Below are 25,970 nucleotides of genomic sequence, written 5' to 3'. Positions count from 1 at the left end.
AGGTTCCTAAAATGTCACATGCATCCAGTACACACATGGTAGCTCAGAAATGGACTCAAGTTCAAGTGAAAACAGTTTGGAATGGTTTTGTTCCCTAAGGGGACAACACTAATATTTTTGACAACTTCTCCTGGAAAAACTGTGAGAAGTGTTAAAGGGAGTGGGAAGCTGAGCACCAAATGGTTAAAACCACAGATGCAGATGAGCAGAGTGGAAGGTCACAACTTGAAACACGTCTTGGATTTTGATGAGCACTTGGCTCTCCAGGCAAATTCTCTATCACCAAGTAAAAGCTCAAGTGCCCCTCAGCAGCAGGATGGGCAAACATAGCTCAGCTTTAGCTGTTCAACCCTTCTGCCTGCAAAGAGAAAAGGCACTTGAGCACCTGGTACAGCCGGGTCAGTGGTCATCAAGAACCAGGAGAATCAGGTCTGACTCCAGTGAATTCACTGAATGTTGAAATTACTTGAGCATGTAACTGTCATAAAACTCTTACATCTAACTGTCAACCTGATGCTGGGATGCCAAAGCTCTGGAAACAAGTCCTTCCCCTCAAAAGCAAACTTGGATTAAGGAATGGCAGAGGAGGTTCATCTCTCTCACTTTCTAGCTGAAAGCACCAGCCACTGGTCTGCTGCGTGGATGATGAGCATCGTTCTTCAGAAAGAAGTTTAGACATCTTCCACCAAACAGCACTTATAAATCCCATTCCTCCAAGAATCCCCAGGAAAATAGGAACCTCAGAGGAGTAAGGTAAGTACTCGCAGGGACCATGTAAGAATTGAATAAAATTTCAGGTGCCAGAACTCCTCCAGAAGTTGTGTAGCACCACCTGCAGATCACAAGTATCAGCCTTAATCGATTCCAGCTGGAAGGCAGTATGACTCAGCTGCCAAAAATGCTTGATTTGTGATGAGCTGGAGAATGGGACAGGAGAAGACCTGGCTTTCACACATTTTATGTGCGCTCCAAAATGCAGATTCACAAAACCAACAAAAAAGTGTAGCTGTAAACAAAGCCTTGCACTAATCTTTCAGCTCCCAACTTGGCAGCTGCTTAGTCAGCTGTAGCTTAGTGTACGTATCAGCAACTCTGCCCTCAGAAATGCTCCCTAGAAATCTGCTGTGCCTGGTGCTGCAGGGGTTTGAGTCAGGAGCCTGTCCTGGGATCAACTTTTGCCACAGCTGCACAGGACCATGGAAGCCTTCTGTCAATAACTGAGCCAGTGGCATTGAGCTGGGAGGCAAAAAGGTCCTGAGCAGTGACTGCACAGGTTGGGGCACTTTCTTAAGTAAACCCGAACCCAGTGTTCCACCTGGCCAGAGAACACACTTGCTTCCAAGGACACTGAACCCTGGGGCCCAAGTCACAGACCTACAGTGTGCAGTAAGTGCACTGTACAAATCCAGTACTAATTCATCTCCAGCAGTGTAGCACAAATCAACAGATATTCTGCCATCTAACAGTTTCCATATGTTCACCTCAGGCAGCAGCTCGAAGGCTCATTAAGAAGAGCCTATATTCTGGTGTCATGCAGAACAGAAAGCCCACAAGGAAAGTGGTAATTCCTTCTTCAGAGCAGAATTCAAAAACTACACGATAAGTAAGGCACAAGCCAGGCAAAGAGAGTAACAGAAAATGTGCAATGGTTGGTTGAACAGTGTCTGCCAGGAAGACAGGGACTCAGAAGGAAAAATAAAACCAAAAAAACCCCAAGAATAATGGTAATATATATATGGATATAAATTTAGGACTGACAAACTCAGATACCAGTCTAGTCCTAGTTTTGTCTGTTTTTGGGTTTTTAACATTCCTTTCTTTTACCACAACCACGTGGGCAGCATAACAATCTTAGTTCCGGGAAATCGGAGCATGTCAGTACAGCCCTTGATTCCAAATACAGCCATTATCATCAGAACTTTTCCTCTCCTTACTTGCTGTTTTAATATTCAGGATTGTTTAATTGCTTACACATTTACAGCCAGTAAAGCACCACACGAGATTCTGTAAAACTTTAATTTATTCCCCTCCCAAGTATCCAGAATAGAAGACCCTCTTAAGTTGGAGAAAAATGTGACTAAGAAATAGATTACCAGGAAAGCTGTTCACAGAAGAAGAAAAAGCACATACTACCAAGGTTACACAGAAACAACCCAAAAGTCCTATTTAATGGGATAGTGCAAGTTAACAGCATGTCTCTGGCAAGGATACCTTCATTTGGATTATAAAAGTTTTACAGAGTTAGATCAAGAGTCTGGATGGGTCTCGATATTTTACTATAGCATTAAGAATGTACTGTTTGAAAGATGCTGTACAGAATGACCCACCAAACAAATGTATTTACAAGCCTGGGGAGAAAAAAATTATTTTTCAGTTTATTCAAAATAAAAATACACATAGAATTATGAAAATATAGGTTTACTATTTCCACCACACAGAAGTCAATGCTGCTGTCTGAAAGGCTTGCAAGATTATTTCAAGTTTTTTAAAGTTCATCTTTTTCCCTCAATAAGGTGTACCTATGTTCACTGGGTGCCAGTTTCTGGAATGAGCTCTCTGGTGGGCTGCTTGCTAAATCCTGAATTGGCTGAAAAACAGAACAAAGAGTAAAACTGTTAAACTAATAATCATTTATCTCCATGAAATGAATTTCTAGCATTATGGGAGTGCACAAACGTCCAGCATTCTCACAAATTGAGTTTGGGGTTTTTTTGGAAGGCGTGTTCTGAGTCCCAGGTAGGTGGAACACACACAACGCAAACACATTAATTAAGCCCCCAGTAAGGATATTCCTTTTGTTGTAACATCTCAAAGGTAACGGCCATCACATGAGTTTCCATCACATGAGTTTCAGTGCAAGTCACACAGAAGTATTTCAGATGTACCCCACTGTGTATTTGCTTGAATCTACCACTTGCTTTGGGGGTATTCTAGTTTTATGTGTACGTGTTTTATGAGATAGACCAGGGCAAAAGTGACATCACTGCAAAAGTATTTTAGAATTACTTTTCCACGGAAACTAAAAGAAAACACCCCATACAAAACCACATGCAGTTCAAGGGGCATAGGTGACCCACAACAGCAGCCTCCAGTTTAGTTAAGGCCAGTATTCATTTCCATTGCATGCACATCTTCCACAAGATGGCAGGATGCCATAGAGAGATGGGAACATAAACATCCCAGGTTTTATGTGCATTTCTCAAGGCAGAAATGAGGCAAGAGCAAGCCTGCAGCTTTGGGTCCTGGGCCTGGGCCCAGATGGGCAGGCAGCAGGATCCAGGGACTCCACATGCTTCCTCCTTCCCTGGCCAAGCCTCCTCCTCAGGGCAAGTGCCTGGCCTATGCCTCAGTCTCCGGCCCTTATTTCTGCCCCTCCTGGTGACCTGAATTCTGGTTGCTCAATGAATTTCTGAGAAACACAGGGAACTCCTAGTCAAATGAATTACTGCTGAGACAATTCAGCCCACGTGTTTTCAGAGCCAGTCATGACACCATTGAAAAGCAGTCATTCTCCTGGCCAAGGCAAGCCCTCCAGAGCTTTCACACTTTTAAATCTTTTAAGCAGGGCAACAGGAGGCTGTACTCAATCGACTTAGAGCAGTGCCATCCTTACCACATCCCACAAATGAGCAGGAAAAAGAGCCTGTAGCTATAGTTTCTGTCCCTCAGACATGGAATGGCCCAAGGCTCCCCAACACAAGGGCACCAGGGCTCCTCTGGGACCAAAGTGGCCCTCTGAGCCATAGACAACACAATTTATAACTTGAAGGAAATGTTTAAAAACGGTTTTCTTTGGAGGATGCCCAAAGGTAGTGAAAATGTTCCCTGACAGTTACATTTGCACTTTTCAGTGGACCCCAAGCATGTGAGCTGAGTGGTGTATCAAGGAGATACAAGGCTGATCAAGACACCATTGGAAGACTGGGATGAGCAGAGGGAATTGTGCTGGTCATATCCTTTCTTTTCTGACACTGAGGTGCTTCTGACTTTTGTCTGGAGAAGGATCTAGTAGTTGTGTTCCTGAGGAGATCCCAGAAGTGACTTCCAGGCATGTAATTACACAACATGACAACCTTTGAGCAGAACCATGACGAAATCAAACTGACAGGTGCAGCCTGTGAGCACTGCTAATGCTGTTTGCCAACCACATTAGCAAAAGCAATAAGGCCTATTACTGTTTACCCATCCTTTCTTGATGCTCTAATAATTTGCCTTCTGCTTGCATTGCTAAATGTATAAAACATTCAATCAATTGTTCTTTCCCCTTAGAAGCACCCTCTAGTAGTGTGTTGTATGGGAAATAATGCAGCTATGATGGATTATCAGCTTTTGCACTGAAGTCACAGGAGAACCCAAGAGCAGCTCTATGAAGTCACAAGTCATCCAGCCCAAGATCTCCTGTTTCAGTGGAGAAAATAAATATTTTTATACTCTTCCCTTATTCAAGGCAAATAGGTACCATACTTCCCCTAATGCTCTCCCTGCCTTTATCCAAAGAAGGTTGAGGAGCCAAACTAAAGTGGCAATGTTATGCTTCTGTTAACAGATTTTCAAAAGACAGAAGTTAAAAGTACAAACATATTAGAAGGTACAGCTCTGACAAGGAGTAATAAAGAGGTAATAATAATAATAAAAATAATAATAATAATAAACAGCCAAAAGAAATGTTTGTTGTAACCTTACCTGACCAGGTGCTACATCAGTTGGATCAGGGCCATGATGAAACTCTCTATGCAATTTTCCAGAATGCAAGTCTAGTACAAATTGCTTCAGTTTACCTGGAACTCTGGAACAAATTCAACAGAAACATCCACATGTTTATTACAAGTCCAGTCCAAACACAGGAGATTTAAAGTGCACTGCTTAGAGTAGCCAACTTCTGTTTATCTAGCACACTATGCCTACTTTTAGGTGATTAATAGAGGACAGGAAGCCACATGGTTTGCTAAGATATCCCACCAGGTTCTTTTTCTTTCCACTGTCTCTTGAGAACACAGCAAGTATTTCATCTTTTCAATAACTCCCACAGAGCTGTACCAGCCAATAACTTCATTGTGAACTCCCTTCAGCTCCCCACTAACTGTAATGTAAGAGGGAACAGCAGGTTCCAAATGCACAGTTTACAGATACAAATGACACTTGGGGAGCAGTATTGACAAAACATCTTTGAAAGGCTCTCTACTGCTTCAGCAACTGCACACACACCACAGAAAAGCACTAAAAGGATATCAATGTAAATCTAATCTGAGATCATCTACTGTCACCCACAGCAAACGTGCTAAACAACAGCATCCAGTTTTATTTGTGAAATGTCAAATTGACTAAAAATCTCGAAGTGAAGAGTTAATCTAGTAAGTATTAAAGATGAGATAAAAAACTATAGTGTGAGCACAATGCATGAAATCTAAAGGTAATGTATTAATGGAGATAGGTTTCATCAAACTAATTATTACATTTAGGAAAGAGGAAGAAAGCATGGTGAAACAAACTATCAGCAATATTTCAGATCATCAGAAAACTCTATGGATAAAATGCAGCAAATATTGAGCGGGGTGTCATTACAGCAGTATCTGTAACCGATCAGTATTACAGTGGTTAATATTTCAAGGGGCCTCTTCCCATCCCAGATGAGATCATGAATTAGTACCAATGGAGAAAAGGGGCTGCATTCCAGCCGGGTAATAGGGACAGCAGACTTACTGCTCCCTGCTTTTCCTGGTGCTCTTGCCCTGTTCTAGGTCAGACACATTGCTGGAGACATTCTCCTCTCCTAATGCAGCAAGGGCACCTGGTGCCTGCAGCCTTGTGTAGCTCAGCCTGTTCTCTCTGAGAAGCTACAACCCAGCAGTGGGGCACTCCCTGCTATCATTTCCAGCCTGGAACAGCAGGATGAATAGGGCCAGGTAGCCAAAGGATGAGGATAAAAGAGTGAGTGATGGTCTCACTTGCCTGCCAAGTGCCTATTCTCCAAAAAAGACAACGAACTCCCTAAAGAGAGAGGAAATCTTCTGGTGGGCAAGCTCAGAAAGTGCCATATCCAAACTCTATTGGCTGGTGGCAGCACTGAGGTTACAAGAGACAGCCCCGGGGCCAGTTTGTAAAAGAGTCCAGAAGGTTACTAAAGTGGTAGATGAAAGTCTCAGAATTAAGAGTTTACCTATTATTACAAAATAAAACCACCACACAAAGTGACCCAAGAAACAACAAAAACAACCAAACCAAACATCCAAACCACATACACACACAAAAGAATATCACCCCAGGAGCTCCAAGCTCTTCTTGTTCCCAAACTGTGTTTTGCTATTTCTATGTATCAGCTCAACCTCCTAGAGGAAGGTTGAGTAATTATTTATCATTAGGCAACTGTCTACAATCCTGACATCTCTCTTTCAGCTTCATTTGTAAGTGACAACTGGTACACATCAAGCAAGTAGTTCTCATTATTCTGACAGTGTTTCACAGAAACAGAACATGTAAGAAACCTAACATGCAAGTCTAAACTAAACATCTCTACTACCTCTATACGAGATGTTAATTTGTTTTAGGGCTGTTTAAAAAGTGACAATAAAAAGAGTGGTTTTAAAATGCAACTATCCTGCTATTTTTTTTTGTTGGGGTGTGCAATGAATACAATCTTCCAAAGAAACAGGAACCCAGGGAGAAAAATAGTCACTATCAAGAATTTCAACATACACAACTTCAGATATTTGAAAAGCACTATTCAAGATGCATCAAACAGAGACAATATTTTATAAATAAGCCTGTGGAGAATTACAGAAAGAAGCTAAGTTTGAACTCTCCTCCCAAATGTCAACATCTCACATAGAAAAATTTCTCCTGGCATAGCAAAATCAGACATGATATTACATTCACATTGCACGCTAAGTCCGAGCTTTGAATCCTTGGTTTTGACAAAAATGCCATACCCAGCCTAGACATCTAACCAGGAGTTAGCAGGTCATGTATGTGCAGCTGCTTCCTTTGAGACAGAAACTGGAGTTTACCACCCAGCCAGAAGACAGAGAGCTTGTCTCAGGCTGAAAGCCCCTGAAGAGAACATTTACGCATTCCTCGAGTGATCCATGGAAGACAGAACATCTGCTTCCTAGGCAGTGCACTGTAAGGAGTCAGGCTGAGGTAATGAGGGTTACCACGGCAGTATTTCACCTAAGCACCCTGGTACTTTGCTGGCATGTATTTTATCCAGATAAACATGCCTGTGATTGGCCATTTTCCAAGTTGCACGTGGAAAATTTCACAAACCCACACAACCATTTCTTTGCCAGCTTTCTAGGTGTAGACTAATGCAGGAAGGCTAGAATTGCACTGCAGGAAAAACCAAACCAGCAGGCTGGGCATTCTTACATGCTGCATTTTACAGTAATCCCTGAAAAACACAGTACTTCACATTCCATGTAGTATTTTTAATCTTTTAAAGTTGAGATAAAGTTGAGATATCTAGATCACTACTAAAAAACACCATGCCAGGCTCCAAATGCCTAACTATGATGGAAAATAGCAAAACTTGGAAAGAAAAGAAGAGCAGCATCTAAGAACTTCAAACAAGATTCTTTTCTTGCATAAAGTAATACAGCTCCATTTAAACAGTGAATTCACACCAGCTCATCCTGCTTTAAGGCTCTGACACTAAATCACACAGAGGCAGACTTACCTATCCCAGATTTACTCATCTTCCTACCACAGTACTGATTCAAGTATGAGCATTTTCATTTGTCATTCTCAAATTAAAATGCACCAAGAAAAATACTTACGACAAGTCACTGAAGTCTGGAAAGACATACATGTGCCTGAAGCTATCAATGGCAATGACAGGGCAGTCTGCTGGAGTCTTCTGAATGTGGAGGAGTGGATGTCTGAATTTGTCACAGTCAGCATGGAGGAAGTTTATTGTACCTTAACATTGTGAACAGACAAAAAACCATGTTAGGATTTTTTTATTAGTATCATCTTGAAACCCACTTGAAACCACTTTCGTAAATATTACAAAGGTGAAGATATGAGATAGATACAACATACAAAACCTGAAAATAGGTCTAAATAAATACCACCACCAAAATAATAGATTTTCTTAAAGTGGGTTTTTTTTCCATATTACAAACTGAAGCTTTGTTCAATGCCCTCACAAAACACATTAAATCATTTAGACAAGAAGGATTTCTGAAAGTTACTTACTAATAAATTGTGCATCTATTTTAATAATTTCCAGAGCAGTTGGTCCTCACTGTCAAAAATGCATAAAGCCCTTCAGTCTCAAGAGCTTTAAAGCTACAAATTCTGTTTGGCCTTTGCTTCCACTCCACTGAGTTGTCTGAAAAAAATTATACCAGTAAAACCAAGAAGTAGTGGGAAATATTACAAACCTTTTTCACCTATTAACTGCCGTGCAACCTCCTGTTGGAATTTCTCTAAACTCTCCAAGTCATCTTTCATGTGGAAAAGTATGAGAAAAGGAAGGCCTTCTTCTGTCAGTTCCTGCACAGGAAACAAAGGACAAACTCATTTCTTCCATTTCTTAAGGGCACCAAAGTAAGCGATTCCAACAATTTTCAAATTTAGTGAGATCTCTACTTTAAAAACAGACAAAAGAACAAGACTAAAGATGTTAACTGCTGACCCTTCCTCTGAGATAGATTAGTGATACAGTTAACCATGTTTGCCCTTCCTCTTATCATATACAACAGATAAAGGATGAGAGCAGGGCATTATCAGCATTTTGGGAAGGGATACACTTGCACTGGAATACTTGGTCAAAAGAAATAACCTGATTCTGAGGAAAGAGAGCAACCACAATAAGGCCTAAGCACCATGGTGTTAAATGCTATGAAAGGCTGAGGTGTATTCTAGACCCAATTCTAGCTTATTCACATAGCAAATTGGTGTTTCCTTAGCATAACACAACAAGTAGCTTTGAATAACTCTATCCCCTCCCCACCAAAAAAGAAAAAAGCAGAAGCTAATGACACAGCCAGAGCAGTTATGATCAAGTACTGCTCTTCTGCCAGTAACTGTGTCCTGATTGGTCATCCCTTGTTGGACAGGCAAACTTTAGTTCCTCATATGAATGCGTTCTTGCAACCCAATGCCTTTTAAAGATCTCTGCCCAGGGACAGATAAATACAGGATTGCCTTGAATAATTTATTCAGGATTTTTCTTTTACTCAAACAATGTGCACTTGCTTGCTCCAGAAGTGATTTTTGTCAGCTCAACTCACTACAGCCTGATTGAAGAAGTAATAATTTATAATCTAAGAAATACCTACAGTTGTCTATCTTTCATTTGCACAACTGGTATAACAAGCAAATGCTGCTATTGCTTTGATTCTAGCCTACATCAGCATAAGAACTGTGCTTCTTGAGAAAGATAGCAGTAGCTTGTCCTGCTACCAAACAGAAGCATTTCTTCAGGTATCTTCAATTTGCAGTAAGTTGAAGGAAAGACTTTCCCTATCAGTAGGCAGCCAGGTACACAGGGTACATGAAATGGCTCTTGTTCTCCCTTCAACCAAGTCCATCAGGTAAGTTGAAGCTTGGTCTTTTAAAGAGAAGATTGCAAAGATCCTCCTAACTTCAGTGCTTTTGAAATCCAAGCTTTCCAATCCATCCCTAAAACAACAACTAATCATATTTGCTCATTCTCATATTTACACACACAAATTCAGCTGGGTCTCAGCCTCCTCTCCTACTACAGGATGGGAAGAAGTCTGTTTTGTACCACTACAGTTACGGTTCCGTTTCCCCACTCACTTCAGCAGGTACATTTCCAGAGGGAGAGCTCCTAAAGAGAGCTTGGTGTTCTGCCTCTAAGGCCTTGCTTGCAAGCAGCTAAAATGGCAACCTCAGCAAGTTACATTCACAAGATCAATTAACCTCCAAACACGCTGTAAGAACAGCTGGTGTGAACCTTGCTGATTTTAGCCCTTCTATAAAGTACCTCCCTTTGTTTCCTTTGCTATTCCAGCTTTCATATCATGTCTCACTGACCTGGCAGGACAAGTGGAAGCTCCCTCAAAAGCTACTGAGTTGTTTGGCACTAAGAATATCAAAAGACTTTCCCTTAGATCTCAGCTCCCCACGTCACTTCTTTGTGCCTTTGAGAAACTTCTTACTGGTTGAAAACCTCACAGTTCAGCACCACCATTACACCACACAGGTTCATGGCATTCAATTAACAGAGAACTACACAGCCTGATTACAGGGTAAACAGGGATTTCTTCTGGATGGTATCCTGATCCCAACAGCCTTTGCCTGTCAAGCACAGGAACTGTCTCGAATGGGCAGTCTCCTGAAGCAGGGGACTTTGCTTCAGAGTTCAATTACTGTGTGTTTAAGGTGTATTCCAGTGCCATAAACACAGCTTAACAGTCACAGCACTTCATGGTTTTATCCTGTAATATTGTGCAGTATGCACAATAAGAGCCCATTTAAATAACTACACAATCCCAGCATGCAGAAGTATCTCAATTTTGGCATGTTTAAATTTGTTTGGGTACCAGAAACACTGAAATTTTTAAACAAACTTTGCCAAGCAAAAAGTCACATTGTGCAATTGTGACTATCTGCCTAAGCAAACAGGAATCAAGGGTTAAGGGAACAACCAGAGAAACCACAACAGAATGTGGTACAAGCTGACAGTGATGAAACTTGGCTTCTAAGGCTCAGAATCGAGTTTCACCACAAGAAAAGTACACTGAAAATCTACCACACACTTCTGAAGATGTTAACATGTGGCTTCTTTAACATATTGAGTTGCAAATAAGAATTAAGATTTGTTAACTATCAGAACTTTCCAATAAAAGTTGGTGGGATTGAGAGAAAACAGCCAACAAAAATGGCTTAAGTAAAACCACCCTGTCCCTCCCTCTGCCACGAAACCTCAAGTGCTGCATGTGCTTAGAACAGCGGTGTTAGATGCACTGCAGATTCTGCATAAAAAGAATTAAGTGTGCAAACTGTGAATGGAGCACATGACTGATTCTCTGGTTTCTCATCCAGTACTGACAATGTACTGTAATTTGTGACAAACCTTGGCAGCTTTTCTAGCAGATTCTGTGCCTATGTACAAATACTCATTTTGACTTGATAATTTTCTAAGGACTTTTTTCCTGTTGTTTATTTTACAAAAAACAAAAGAAAATATGGAGTTGGAAATGGACAAAAGAAGACTAAGTTACAAAAAACCGCCAAAAATGCCCTAAAAGAAATAATAATAATGAGAAGAAAGAGATGTTTAAAAGCAAACTCCCAAATTCCACCTGACAAATTACAGCCAAAGGAAGAAAAGCATGGGAAACAACACATGAAACTAAAAAGATTAAGGTACCAGTGCTTTAACACAGATTGAAAATAAAAACCCCACGTAGTTTTCATTACTATTCCCAGAAGACGGCCAGTTCCATGGTTGGCCACCATTTAATGTTCTTATTTATTAGGTAATGCTTTGGAAGTGGTTAATACAGTAATATTTTTCTACCAGTAACATTAACATCAATGGAAGGGAGCTGTGGATGTTTATCCTGTGGAAAAGAAGGCTGAGGGGAGACCTTATCACTCTCTACAACTGCCTGAAAGGAGGCCGTAGCCAGGTGGGGGTCGGCCTCTTCTCCCAGGTAATAAGTGACAGTGACAGGAAAAGAGGAAATGGCCTCAAGTTGCAGCAGGGGAAGTTTAGATTGGATATTGGGAAAAATTTCTTCACTGAAAGGGTTGTGAAGCACTGGAACAGGCTGCTCAGGGAAGTGGTAGAATCACCATCCCTGGAAGAGCTCAAAAAGCCACGTGGATGTGGCACCTGGAGCCATGGTTTAGTGCTGAGCACAGTGGTGCTGGGTTAGCTGCTGGACTCGATGATCTTAGAGGTCTTTTCCAACCTTAGCAGTTCTGTAATTATAACTTCTTACTTTGGTAGCATATGAAACTACTACACATCTGCCTCCTGTGAATTTCAAGAGTAACCTAAAAGCTCCTAAAGAACAAAAAGACATTATCTGACAGCCATTTTCTGCCTAAAACAAAACACACAAAGTGTTTTGATGTGGATTAGGAACCTTGAAAGAGACATTTTGGTTTTGAGAAAGAAACCCAAATGTAGAATAGTAGAAAAAATTCTTACCTCCCCATTTTCAAATGTGATTTCTCTAACTAGTGGTACACATTTATCTTGTGTCCACGCATAAATCAAATCAAAATTGGTTAGTGAGCCTAAATACACCATATCTGGAGCATTTTCCTGTTGAAAAGAAAAAAACAGTAGGATGAGAAACAGTAAAAATAATATTGCTACCTACAAAGATTACCTACTCAACATAAAATAACAATATTCATATAAATATTTAAAACAAATCTTATACCAATATTCAACCTTGTGCATGCAAGATTTCTATTAACTATGTGATAAAAGTACAAATGGAAAATAAATATTACATATGATAATTTATGCAGTCAACTCCATTTTTTAAGACAACTTACAAAGAATGAGAGATACTTTGTTTCTAAATTAAGGATGCTTCAAGTAAAGGCTATTTAGATTTCTGCCAGGCTGAGAAATAATATCTCCAGACCTAAACTAAATGCAGATAGTGAGTTGCTTCATGCTGATAGTTACAAAGACTCATCAAAACCTCTCCTGATGTCCTACAGGACTTGAAACTGGTATTTTACATTTGGTTTGCCAAAGAGATATGAATAAATAATAATTTTCCTTTATTTGCTAGTAGTTTTAACTTGTAATTCAGTGCTAGCATCCTTTAATTTAATTACAATTTTGGTTAACATGAAGTGAAGCATGACTTCGCAAGCTGTGGCCATGATTAAGCACACCTTAATTCAGAAGTGCCATATAAATTAGGTAACCTAATAAATTCTGTTGCTGGAAAAAAATAAAAATGCTTTGAAACTCCCTTCCCCCTCAGGTCTATTTGCATCTATTTCCTCTTTTGTAAGCAGCTCTTTCATACAGTAAATTTGAGAAAGGAAATGATTTTTAGATAGTATGTCTCTATAGTGCAATTCTTGCAGATTTTCTTCTGTACTGAATTTTTCCTCCAGTAAAACTATGTTTATGAGAGTTTGTTAACCCAGTTAATTAAAAAAAAAAAATAAGAGAAGAGCTCTTAACCCTTGTGGACTAAGGCACACAAGACAGTCAAGTAATAGTCAGAAAAATACACAGTAATTGTCACTCGTTTTGAAAAACATGAAGTGTACCAGCTTCACAGATTTTTAAGAGTTCTGTAGAACACACAGTAGTTTCTCAGAAAAAAAAAAGATTAATTTTTTTTAGACACGGACATTTCAAATGATAGGTTTAGGTTATGTTCATTAACTGGTAACATGTGAGACTCATCTTTTTTAATGACTCAGAAATACTAATTTCTGTGATCCTATTTCTCACACTATGTAGTGATGCAATAAAACTAAGTTTTGAGATGCAGTAACATACTGAATGATCTGAATACAGTCTCCATTTGTTTGTATTCACAAAAATCAAAATAAAATACATAGTTACACTTACCCCTGGTGGCTTGTAGATTACATTGTCTCCGCTAAATCTCTCTGTTTTTGAAATAGCCCTACAACAAACCAACGAGTAAGCATGTCTTGGTACAGACAAATAAAATAACTGAGATACCAAAATTCATATTTTAATTTGCTATCCTTTCTTTACTTCTTTTTCTTTTTTTCCCTTCACAATTCAAGAATTAAAATCCTTAATTTTTAAAGTAAACTGTAAAGTGACTCCATAGAAACTTGGCATGCCTGGATAACAGGGCATTAAGGGAGTCAGGAAGATGCATCCCTTAGATCAGAAGTCTGGACTAAAGGCATCAAAGTGCCAAGTGATAAATGCCAGGACAATTTTGGGTAAGAGACCATCACAGAACTAAAAAAAAAAAATCTTAAGGAAGCAAAAGAGAAATGTGGATTCTTGTTTGCATTTACTCTTCCTGTTCCACTGTTTACACTAAGAATTTACATCTCATCTACCCTGATAAAAAAGGCCTTTGAGGTGTTCTATCGGCACAAGCAATGAGAAAATGGATGGCAAGTGAGCCCCACTGTCCATTTTACCCTCAGAGCAGGTCTAGAGAGAAGACACAGCACGCAGTTTCTGGCCACTGATGATACAGCAGGTGTGTACCTCTAAGACATACAGTTCCTCCTTGCTATTCAGCTTACTACCTCACCTGAGTAAGTTCCCTTGCCTTTAGAATATTTTACCCCAAATCACAGCAAAGTGCCCTGAAAGCTGCTAGTTTGTACCCCAAAATTATCATCTCTTATTCAAGCAAGTTGGAACCGTTGTGCATCCAATGGAGGAGACAGGAAAAAAAAGAGAAGTCAAATTATCTAAATTTACCTCACTGCAAGATGAACTACATCTTCCAGGGGTCTGAACAATTTAGAGTGCCAAGAAAAATACAGACATCATAAGGCTTAACTCAAAGTACCTATGTTTTATTGATTTCTTTTGATCCAATTATCATTTTCTTATCACATATAAAAGGTGCCTTGCAGAGCATGTTACACCACCAGCATTTGTATCAGTTTAGAGATGTGTATTTTAAAATGCATTTTTGTGTTCCCAACATGACTCTCCCCATAACGTGAAATGGGGCTTCCTAGTGACAATATCACTGAGGTAAACCACCTGCATCCCAAATAAGCCTTCATGGAATAAGAAAGTGAAGCCATAGAAGCCACCTGCCCAATCACTGCTTGCTAAGATGATGATAATCTATAATGAAATATATGCTCTAGGGTAACCCTGTGGTAGAACCCAAAATGTCCTTTTCTGTGTTCTTCCACTCCAGTAGCTGCAGCTATGACTGACTTTTTTTTCAGATAACGCAAATAAAGTGGGGACATGATGTGAAAATCCTAAATGCCTGAAGATACACCTTTTTAAAACTACTAAAATGGAAACACTTCAGTTTGCAATTTGTCTTTTTTTGAAGCAGCAATGTACAAGGTGTTTCTCTGGAAAGCACACAACCCCCCCCACCCTCCCCTGCCATATTTATTTGCTAATGTAAAATAAAAACAGTTCCTAGACTTATCACTTTCTTCCATTAATTACTTACAGTTCATCATAGCCTTTTAAGATAAAAGTATTTTTGGCTTTTTTTTCCCCTGTTGAACATTCTCTTCCATGTTCACAAACATTTCAGATTCATTCCTCTCTACTTCTAAAATCTACCTCTAACAATGTTTTCATCACATTCTTCATCTATCTCCTCCTGCTTACAAGTCTTCTTTCATTAATCCTGTTCTGCAGCCACTTCAGATCTTCACAGAACTGTAAGGACTAGTTGATTTAAGAACATTTTTAAGCATCAAGATCATCTGCAACTAAGTACTATTAACAGAGTTTTAAAATAAGCTCTTACAACTACCTAGAACCAGAGTAATTTTGGCATAACAGGACAGTTCTGCCTTGACAGAAGTTAGTCAAGCAACTATTTTTCTCCTGTCAAATTGATTGTTTTATTTTAGCTTAAGAGGAATTTGAACACGACCACTCATGTAACCTCCCCAAACCATGTAGCTGTTGAACTCTGTGCATAGCAAAACCAAAAGTCCCTTCCAGGGGCTGTTAGGATGCTCAGTCAGAAGAGTTCAACTGATCAATGCCAGCTCCCCATGAAGAATTTTGCTATATATAATCTGAATAAAAAGCACTGATCTGTAGCCAGCATCTCCCTTGGAAGTCTTTCCACATATGATGCTTTAGAAAGCTGAAGAGCCTCAGCTACTGAGAGATGAAAACATTTTGCTCCCAAGGTTGCTGTTGGGAAGGCTGCACTTCAAAACACTAACAGCTCCAGGCTAGAAAGGGAATGGGTATCTGGAGATAAGAATAATGATAAACCTGCTGGGCAATCTGTATTTACACGGGCAGGTTACGAATAATCAAACTCTGATCCATTCCACTGTGTCTGCTTATTGCTTATATCTGAACAAAAAATAAACATAAACCTCCCACAGTAACGACTTCAAGAACAGTGCCCAACAACCAAGTGCTAACACTGAGTGGTGGAAAACTACTTCTCATTATATGCAATTGACAAACAGAAAACCAAAGATGAACAGACTCAAAAAACAGGAGAGTGAATGTTGAAAGTAGTGCTCTCCCACTAATAATTTTTTGAAGTTATTTCTGAAAAGACTGAGAAGTTGAATGACGGGCAAAAAATAACTTAAAATTCTAACAGCAACTCAGACTGGCTGTCCTGAGAATAAGCATGGAGGTACCCATCAGAAAACACCTGAGATAATTGCACTCACTGGGATAAGACTGACAGACCTACACACCACAGATTTACAAGTCATGGCCAGGGCTGCACACAGCCATTGCATTACCTAAGTGGGAACCAAAGGAAATGAAAGCCACGTGCACTCCTGCACTTTGCAAATACTCTCCCTCAGCCCCAAACTATTTTTAGAGACATATTGGAAGAGGCATCAGTGACTGACAACAGGCTTTGTTCAAACAGATGAACATTTTCTACCTTGATACATCCTCTCAGTTTCTCTGCTTTCTCCACTACATCCAGTTAAAAAAACTCTTGAGGCAACTCTGTGCAGTATAAAATCTAGCATAACCCGTGCAAATTCCTGATCTTGCAACTGTGGGTAGACTGGAAACCACTACAATCACATTAATGCCCAATCACTTCAAAATGGGCAGTGCTGGAACATCAAACACTGTAGAAAGAATCTAGATTTTAATTTTATTATGCTACTTAAAAAGCAAATCTCTCCCAGTCTGTTCTTCCACTGAATATTTTAAAATATCACTGTAAATCTGTACAAGGAGAAATTTAAATTCCTGTAGGTTTTTCTTCTAGACTTACACCCTGTAGCTCACCAATGCAATTTTCTTTCTAAGCTATTACACTGTGCAGTGACATAGAAAAAGGCTCGGGAACAGAAATTAGGTATTTTGGAACAAGGCCTGCTCCCCTAACACCAAGAGGAAATGAGTAAGCAACTACATTCCTTACAGAGAGAGAAAAAAGAGTGGGGGAAAAAAGGAAAGAATGGAAAAAACCCATCCTACAAAAATGAAGGAAACCTTCACAAATGGTCCTATTTTAAAGAAAAAAAAATCTAAGAGATTGCAAAAAAAGAGTTACTCAGTCTGCAAAGCTAATGAATTTTTTTTTTTTTTCAAAACATTTTCAAACACTTCCCTACTTGTTCTCCTCTCCCTCTAATAAGACAAGTTTTTGGGACACAGCTGTCTACCAATCCCTCACCCACACCTCCTCAGGTACATTTAAACTATACTGACAAAGAATGGTGAAAAAAGAAAAAGGAAGCAAAAAATAGAAGTTGAATTTCACAGCAAACATTAAGACTAGAAAGAGTTTTATCCTTCTATCCCCTCAGTGTATTTATCTATTGAGGTTTAGTCTCTTCAGTTATGCCACATTGAAAATATTAAAGAAGTCCATTCAATTAAAATTATATAGACTTCATTAACAGAATTTCAATAAAGAAGTCATGAAAACAACAAATTTCAAAACTTACCCAAAGGCCGAGAAGAACACACAATCATCATGCAAAATATTCGCTACTCTTTCAAAGGTTCTGTAATTATCAGAGTCCTTTTGCTCAAAGTACCCAATAATATTTCTTCTGCTGCGCTGTAAAAACAAAAGTTGAATTATAACTTGCATCAAATTATCAAAAACTGTCATTACTCCCTACAGATATTAAATACAGAGTTGCTATTCATTTAACAATCAATAAATGCAGGAATTATTTCCTTTTTGCCTTTTCAATATTCAGAAGAATCCTTGTGAGTATTTTTTCAGTGAGAAATATTAGAAGTATCTTTTCAAATACAGCATACGATTCTTTTCCAATTTTAAAAGCAAGATAAATAACTTAGTAGTGAAGTGAATGCAGCTCAAAGTGACCATATTGGACTAATTTTTAATACTGCAAATGATCCAGTTTTCCACTCAGTTTAAAAAAAAACCAAAGTACTGAACATTTCTGAATGGGAAAAAAAAAAAAAAAAGAAGTAAATATGTACTTCAAATACATGGTGTTCCATAGATCAACATTGAAAAATAGACAGAGAAGGAATAAAACTGAAATACTTACATCAAGAGAACTAATTTCTTCCAAATCCTGGACCTCCCGAATAGGGTTACTTTTTTGCTGCCTGATGTAATCTGCTATTGCTGTCACAGATCTCTGGCCCCTGTATTCCCTCTTCATCATCATGCCATTCCGGAAGAGTTTCAGAGTTGGGTATTTGCTTATCCTGTACCTCTGAGCTATATCAGCTAAAAAGAAATTAAGAAAATGAAACTAAAGCCCTACAAATACAGAAATACACTGAACACAGTGTCATACACATGCAGATGTATGCTTGTATGTGGAATCTCTGAACCAGTAGTTCTACATCTTTAAGCAACAAGAAGACAAAACTAAAAAACAAAAAATAAACAAAAAGAGCCCAACCAAAAAAACCCCAAAACAAAACCAAACCAACCAACCAAACAAAAAAAACAACACAAAACCACCAAAACCCTTCACACCTGTATTTCTCACATGTACTGATCTTCATGAAGAAAAAAAAGTACCAAAATCTGTGATAAGTAAAGACTCAATTTTCTCATGTATACTCATTTAGTACATTTCCTACAAACATATAGGAAGGGAAATTTAAGAGCATAGCAAGAACATGAGAATCTTCAAAGCTTGCCAATCTCAGTTAATTAACCCACTTGAGAAAATTTTAATAAAATAAATCATGTCTTATTTTCCTTTAAACTTGCTATGATTTTCATCTCAATTGCAATGCTGGAAATATAACTGTCATGTCTAAAATTTTAGAGAATGTGAACCCTGTGCTAAGTATTTTCTGAAGCCTATGAAGACCAGAAGACTGCTGTTACAGTTCTGAGATGTTCAGGTTTTGAATAAACACAAAACTCCAGGTTTCTAAATTAAGGCAAACACCTCTCTGGTCAACCAGTATCATCATTCCCTTCAAGACAGGTCTTCATTCACATCTATACATACAGTCCCGTCTTCTTCTACGCTTGGACCACACAGAGCTTCACACAACAAAGTAACATGTATTTGCACTCATCTAGCACAAGAGCACTAGCTATTTTCACCTTTATGTAACAGGTGAGTTATTTATTTATTCACAAGACTTACAAATGTAAAAGAACAAAAACAGCAAACGGCTTTACATGAAAATTAGAGGAGCAGCAAAGAAGAAAGCGAAGCAGAAGCTATAAAGTCCAGTTTCCCACACGTGCACCCTGCGCCCCTTAACTTCAACCAGTACTAAGGCACTAATGTGGTTCTTCACCACAACCCACCACAGCTCTTTACATGCCCCTTTGTCCCTCTTCCACTTTGCTAAATCACTGGGACATAGCAAATTGCAATAGGAACTGCAGCTAGTTCCCAGCTACACATTGATGGGGAAGCTTACTCATAACCAGCAAGTGGTTCATGGCACACTGAGCAGGATCCAGCTGCCTTTTTACAGCAACCTTTCCTATGGTGTAGGAATTGGGTTTGTGCATTTTCAATATTCAGCAACTGCTTTAATCAAAGTTTTTAAGTATTTAATAGCTTTGAATGCTCTTCTCCCTTTCAGTTGTGGCTGAAGTTCAGCAAAGAACTTCAAGATTTTATGAGAAGAAACTGAAGAAACAAGGTAACCCAATATACTTTGGGTTCTTAGGAAAGCAAGAATAAAAACAAACAACAGGAACTAAGTATGTAAGGCCAGGTGGATTTCCACAAGCACTTTCCTTTGGCTTTCACTTTGTTTAATTATTCCTCCTTGTTCACTCCTCCTCTGAAAATAAATCTAGAAACAAATAAAATCTCACAGACCCTGTGAAAACTGTGTATCTTCTCTTAGAGTGAGATGCAGTTTACCTAAACCTCTGTACCTCAACTCAGTTAAATCCTGCCCAAATATGCCCACCTTCCCTGAGCTACTTAATCATCTGAAGAGACTCATTCAGGTCAACCACACCCACCACACTTCCCCTTCTTTTCTCTCTCAAGGAAAGACAGAGGTGGTGAATTCAGCAGACTGATTTATCCTTTGGAGACACAGAAGTTTCATTTAGCCAACAGAGAGAGGAAGGCATTGGAAGTGTGGGCTGTACACATGTCCTTACTTATCAGCAACCCCTTACAAGTCAGAGGGTACCCTTCAGGCGACCTGGATTAGCCCATAGCAGGAAGGCAACCAAATGGGGTCCATCAGCACATGTGGCACAGCACTGGACGATGTGAGAACAAACCCATTCTGACAAAAACGTCCCCTCTCAGTTACATATTTATCACAAAGCAGATTTGCTTTCTATCTTACACTTACTCTTTTTTAAAGAGAATGGAGAAGTCTGAATTCCATGCTGCCTGGAGAACTCTCAGTGAAACCATCAGTAATTTCAACTGCTGCTAGAACAATACTAATCCTACTTGCAGCTTTAGTTACTGAAAACAGTCTCTGAAGTAGTTGCACAGCTTAGATAAGTCTGAGAACTGAAAACAAAATGTGCATAGCATAGGAATAAAACCCAGGTCTATTCCACAAAAATGTTCTCTAACATCTCCCAAGTAAACTTCAAAGCTCCACCAGCTTAGCCCGGTTCCTAAAAAGCTTAGCATCACTATAAAATAACACAGAATTCAACCTATCAGTTTTGACTAAGAGAAAGGCCTTGACTTGTTTCCTAAATATCCCAGAAGTGCATTTCTTAATGCACTAATTACAGTTAAAATTAAGGTAAAACTTTTTATGTCCTCAGTGAAGAGTACTTTTATTTCAAATTAATACAAATTTCTCAAGGAAGGATGCCAATATATTCAACATTAATGAGCATTAGATTAATAATGTTTTCTTCCCTTAAACTCCACCACTTTTTAGTTAAAGTACCTAAGAGCTGCCTGCAAGAAGGTAGCAAGTATAGCACGAGAGGAATCGCTTTATATTTGCTTGGTAGAAGACAAACAACATCTGCAAGCCAGGCATTTGCTGCCCTTCTCCCCTGCTGATAGGAGGACTTTGGTCTGACAGTACATAAGCTGATCCAAACTTGACCAGGGTCTGATAAGGGACAAGGAGCACAACATGTCAAGGTTTCACAGAAACCCATTGAGATTGAAGACTCTTCCTGTTACAGAACTGCACAGCAAGAGAACACCAAAACCCACATTTTTTTGTTTCACAACATGGACTTTTCCTTCAGGTTATTTCCACAGCTATAGGAGCATGCAAGGGTTGAAGAACAGACATTCAGGGAGATCATGAAGATTCTCCAAGATGGAGATTGCAGTCCCTAGGGATGTGGATCTTCATCAAGGGCTGAAGTTGTGTAAAAAAATCAATGGTAATAAATGCCCACTGTCAAAGCTGAATTCAAACATTATTTCATAAGTCAGTACTTGCATGATCTTTACAAATTACATTGAGATTCCACGAATGCTGGTATTTGAACTAACACAGAGAAGTGACACTCCTACACAAGTAAGTATTTGAAAACCATCTTTTTACAAAAAATAAAATGCAAGTACATGGAAAATTGTTTGAATTAATTCAAAAGTCAAATAGAGTAAACCTTAAATGCTTCATTAAGCCCTGGCATTTGATACAGGTAGAGTTAGCATAAGCAGTGCAACCACCAAATTATATTCCTTTTAAAATTGGAAATACAAAATGCAAATACATGGAATATTGTTTGAACTCATTCACAGATTGCATTAGTTATAGTAAATCCTAAATTAAATTTTAAAATATTTCCAGACATTTCTGCTGCCCATTTTCTGATGAGAAGAGAGTATTTGAAACAGACAAGGGCAACCTACCTAAAAAAAAGTTTCCCAACTACAACTTTATGACTTTTTATTTTCTTCAGATATGAAGGTACCTAAAAGGAATCAACCCTGTGTTTGTATTTTGCTAAATTAATCATTAAATGACAAATCTAATGTTTGTGCTACCAGAATGGTTTCACATTAATTGTGATAGGAAGCTACTGACATACTTGATCATCTTTTCTTCTACAAATCAAAAACTTCGAGCACAGCAATAACTGTTGGATTCAGATGATTCTCTCCTCCCCATTTTGCATTTACCTGTTGACATGCAACCATTTCCAAACTGGCCAGACTTTTTTCCACTATTCATTCAGCCAGCTCCAACAGGAATACCTTACAGTCGTTCAGTTCTCTTCACAGATGCACAGTATTACTTCTCCTGAGCATAGCTCATTCTTACAACAGGGAAGAGAGAGCAGCTCTCATTTTGAAAGAAACTTCTATGTGAAGCCTCACATTTACATTCATGTTTTCTAAGTCTCCCATGTCACCTTCTGAGCGAGATCCTCTAAGAAAGCAGGCTTTGTAAGCTATCCTTTGTGATCCATATCTTTATCATATCCCTTGTACTGTCAGCCATTTCTCCATCGTCAGAGCATCGTGTACTCCTCTATTCAAAGGAATGCCAAAGCCCATTTCTTGGGGTGTGTCAGGCTTTTCTCGTGGTGTGTACACACATTACCCAAGCTACAGCTTCAAGCAAGCACACAGCCAGAGACTTGTTTCCCAGAATGCTTCAGACTCCACCATTTTAGGTTAACACCACAACACACTATCCAAAGTTCAGCTACCTAGATACCAGATCACATCACCAAGAATCTCAGTTCCATTGTCACCAAACTGAAATAAAATGTACAATGAAGAATGTGTTGGAAACTGCACCCAGACACACCAGACTGAAGAAAGTTACCACCCACAATGTAGCTAAGAAGGTCCTTCCCACTGAAGAACCAGCAATATTTACAAGGGCCGCTATTAACTCAGTACACTGTTCTAATCTTTCTGGGCCATAATTCATACTACAACTAAACAAATATTTAAATTTTTAAGTCTACAGGAGTGGCTCTCAAAAAACATGTCCACTAAGATTTGAACAATACTGATAATTAACCTACATGCCTACCTCATAATACAAGGCACCACCTGAAGAATTCACATGTTGAACAGAGGACTATAACAGCCTGAAAAGTTATCTGAAAGAAAATCAAAGTTTCAAAACTCAAACCCTGTAAAAATAACTTCTGAAAATACTCAGTGTCCCTTTTTCTATGGGAGAGGGGGGTGGTGTCTTCATGCTGCCTGAGGAAGAGCTAGCACAAACCCAAGCTACTGCATTTCCTAACTTTGGTGTTAGTAGGTTGGTGGTTAGTAGGTATGGGTTGTAGGAGTTGCACATATAGAGAGAGCTTGAATGTTCTGGATCTAACACTAATCTTTATTTTGTGTGTCAAATTATCTTAAGTCTTCCTTACCCTTCTGCAATACCTTCTATCTCAAAAGGAACAAATTCTTTCAGCTGTATATTTGAAGCTGGAATGACCAAATGAGTATTCTGCTCGCTCACTTGAGATCAATCAACATCTTTTGCAGTCCCTCAGGCTACCCACCAGGGCACACTACAGATGACAAATGAAATCTGTCTTTGGTAGGTACTTTTTACTTTCATAATATGCCATTAATTCTCCCCAGTTAAACTACTACTCTTGTGACACTTGCAGGAAATCATAAGCTTTGGGAATACTCATGGGAAGCAGAACTAGAAAGGAACTTGGGAAACCATCTAAACTAGGCATCCTACACCAATGATTGTGATGCTGGTGACTTGTATGATGGACCAAAACAAGTAGAAGAAAAGCAATCAATATTCTGTTTCAAACTCAGGTAACAGCAAATTTAAACCACCTTCTGCTGCAAAGGAGCATTCACAACAGCCATGCCTGCTCTAAGCAGGGCCTCATCAGTAGGCATCCTGTAACCTTTTCTGACAGACTAATAAAATGGCTCTCCTGAGGAGTGCTATCAACAACCTCTCCAAATCACTTACACTTTTTATTTTATCCAAAGATAACTCTCTCAGACTGATTTTTTCCAAGCAAAGTGACAAGAATGCAATGAAATCCTCATGCTCGTTTAGAGTTTCATTTACAATTCCTTTACGAATTTCCAAATTTGCTATCACTGAGTTTTTCGCTTACCAAAGGCACAGTAGCAACACAACCTCATCTCTGCAGACTAACATTAGCAACATGAGCACACATTGCAGGACCAGCCAGACCCAGAGAGAGCAGCAGCTCACAACACTGAGGGAAATACTATTCCTGGACACATTTTGAATGGAAGAACAGTTCCCTAAACAGCCTGGCCAGCAAAGCACCTCCTTACATACCATCAATGAGAAGCCCATTTATGTTTGGAGGCACAAAGATCTATTCAAACTAGCTACTATTTTTTATTTAACTCAAAAACCAAAGGAAATCATGATGCAGGAGAATCAAACCCTCCATATATATACTTCAATTTACAAGAATTCTGTACCACAGCTCCTAATGTTGAATTCAGAGAAACTGTCCAAAATATAAACTCTCCTCCAGAGAAACCTGAGTTCTAGATTGCAATATTCACTCACAGTGAACAGAAACATAGGAAATCTATTGTGCCAAGTGAGTTTCCAACATTGCTGCTTAACACAAATGATTAAAAAAACCCTGAAACACAAGCAAGCAAAAAACCCACCCAAACCCCCCCAAACAAACAAAAAAACCACAAAGCACTAAACAAAACCTTCCTTATAATATCTATGCAGTAAGATCTTCTGTAATTTTATATGGAAGATCTTTTACTAAGTATTATACTTAGATGAGAGGCATTTAATATTTAAGATGGGTGAATTACTAAACTGAACATACCAAAACCATCAAAGATTTTAAAGAGACACAATATAGCAGAACTCAGACATTTCTAAGTTATAAAAGGATGTGGTCCTGGAAAAGGAAAGCATACCTGCCTCAGTTACCTGCTTGAGATTTACCTTTAGTGTATGATCCACACCAGCTTAAACACAGCCTGGTGACTTTACTTACACATTTCAGGTATAATTATCTCCACAGTACTATAAACTGGTGTAAAATATAACATACACAGAGGCTTAATATAGCGTTAATATGTATATTTTGTATTTTATCACATAAGGGACTATCACTTTCTGGAAAAACATCTTTACATTGGCTATAAGAGCAGGCAGCATGATAGTTTTGTCATTAGGCATCAAACATTCAGCAGTACATCAATAATTCTCTTTAATTTTCTTTACCCTCAGAAGCTGGTGTGAGCTGTTGGGCCCTTCACTGTGCTTCAATAACAGTGCATTAAATAGAAAGTATCTATGCCTGAGTGACCATTCTGAAAGCTGTTTCTGAGTGGCCAGAAATCAGCTATTTGGATTCCCTACAGAGTCTTGGCCTCAAAAAAGAACCAGATCATTTGTAATGCAAATAATCCCCCATCTCTAGAATATCACTCTAATAGTGAATTACTAGAAGTATGAAATCTGCAGGGATAACAAAACACCAAAATATTGACATAAACCCTCTAGTGTTGCTAAAATATGTAAACGCATACAAAAATGCAAAGCTTGAGTAAAAACTCCAAACCTAAACCACTTTCCAAACCACTAACAATCTTGACACCAGCATTCAGCAAAATACTACAGCAGGCCCAACCTTGATAATATAGTAACATCCGCTCTCTTACTAAAAAGCTGCTATTGCACACTTTAAAATCCAAGTTAAAATACCTAAAACTTGAGGACATATCCAATAACTGCGTGCCATGAAACGTACCATTGTTTGCAACCCAGCAAATAAATACTAGAACCTAGGAATGACATATACCACTTTGTTATTTTAATTCAAAAAGGCAATGTAAATTGCCTGTCATTAAAGGATTTTATTTTTAATTCCCACATTTTATATCTTCTGCAGCAGCAGTCATGCTCATCTACTTAAATTAAGGACAAAAATAGTAAATACAGAGAACTAATGGTATTCCAGAAATAAAAAGAAAGACCAAAACTCCTGGCT

General features: G+C 38.8%; 1 protein-coding gene across 4 annotated transcripts in view; it reads right to left on the bottom strand.

Moving 5' to 3' along the window:
- Window positions 1-1,997: 1,997 nt before the first annotated feature.
- Window positions 1,998-25,970, bottom strand: part of ERP44 (endoplasmic reticulum protein 44) — a 47,856-nt gene continuing 23,883 nt past the window's right edge. For all 4 annotated transcript variants that reach the window (XM_082298115.1, XM_082298116.1, XM_082298117.1 and 1 more), the window contains exons 5-12: window positions 18,136-18,320; window positions 17,554-17,669; window positions 13,532-13,589; window positions 12,131-12,247; window positions 8,382-8,493; window positions 7,773-7,914; window positions 4,684-4,786; window positions 1,998-2,587 (exon numbers count right to left, since the gene is read on the bottom strand). In XM_082298115.1, the coding sequence (XP_082154241.1) occupies window positions 2,486-2,587; window positions 4,684-4,786; window positions 7,773-7,914; window positions 8,382-8,493; window positions 12,131-12,247; window positions 13,532-13,589; window positions 17,554-17,669; window positions 18,136-18,320 (935 nt within the window). In that variant the 3' untranslated portion in view covers window positions 1,998-2,485. The remainder of the gene's footprint in view (window positions 2,588-4,683; window positions 4,787-7,772; window positions 7,915-8,381; window positions 8,494-12,130; window positions 12,248-13,531; window positions 13,590-17,553; window positions 17,670-18,135; window positions 18,321-25,970) is intronic.

This window comes from Coloeus monedula (assembly GCF_965178545.1).
Source record: "Coloeus monedula genome assembly, chromosome: 1".
NCBI classification, from domain to species: Eukaryota; Metazoa; Chordata; class Aves; order Passeriformes; family Corvidae; genus Coloeus; species Coloeus monedula.
This window is presented reverse-complemented; position numbering and strand designations above follow the sequence as displayed.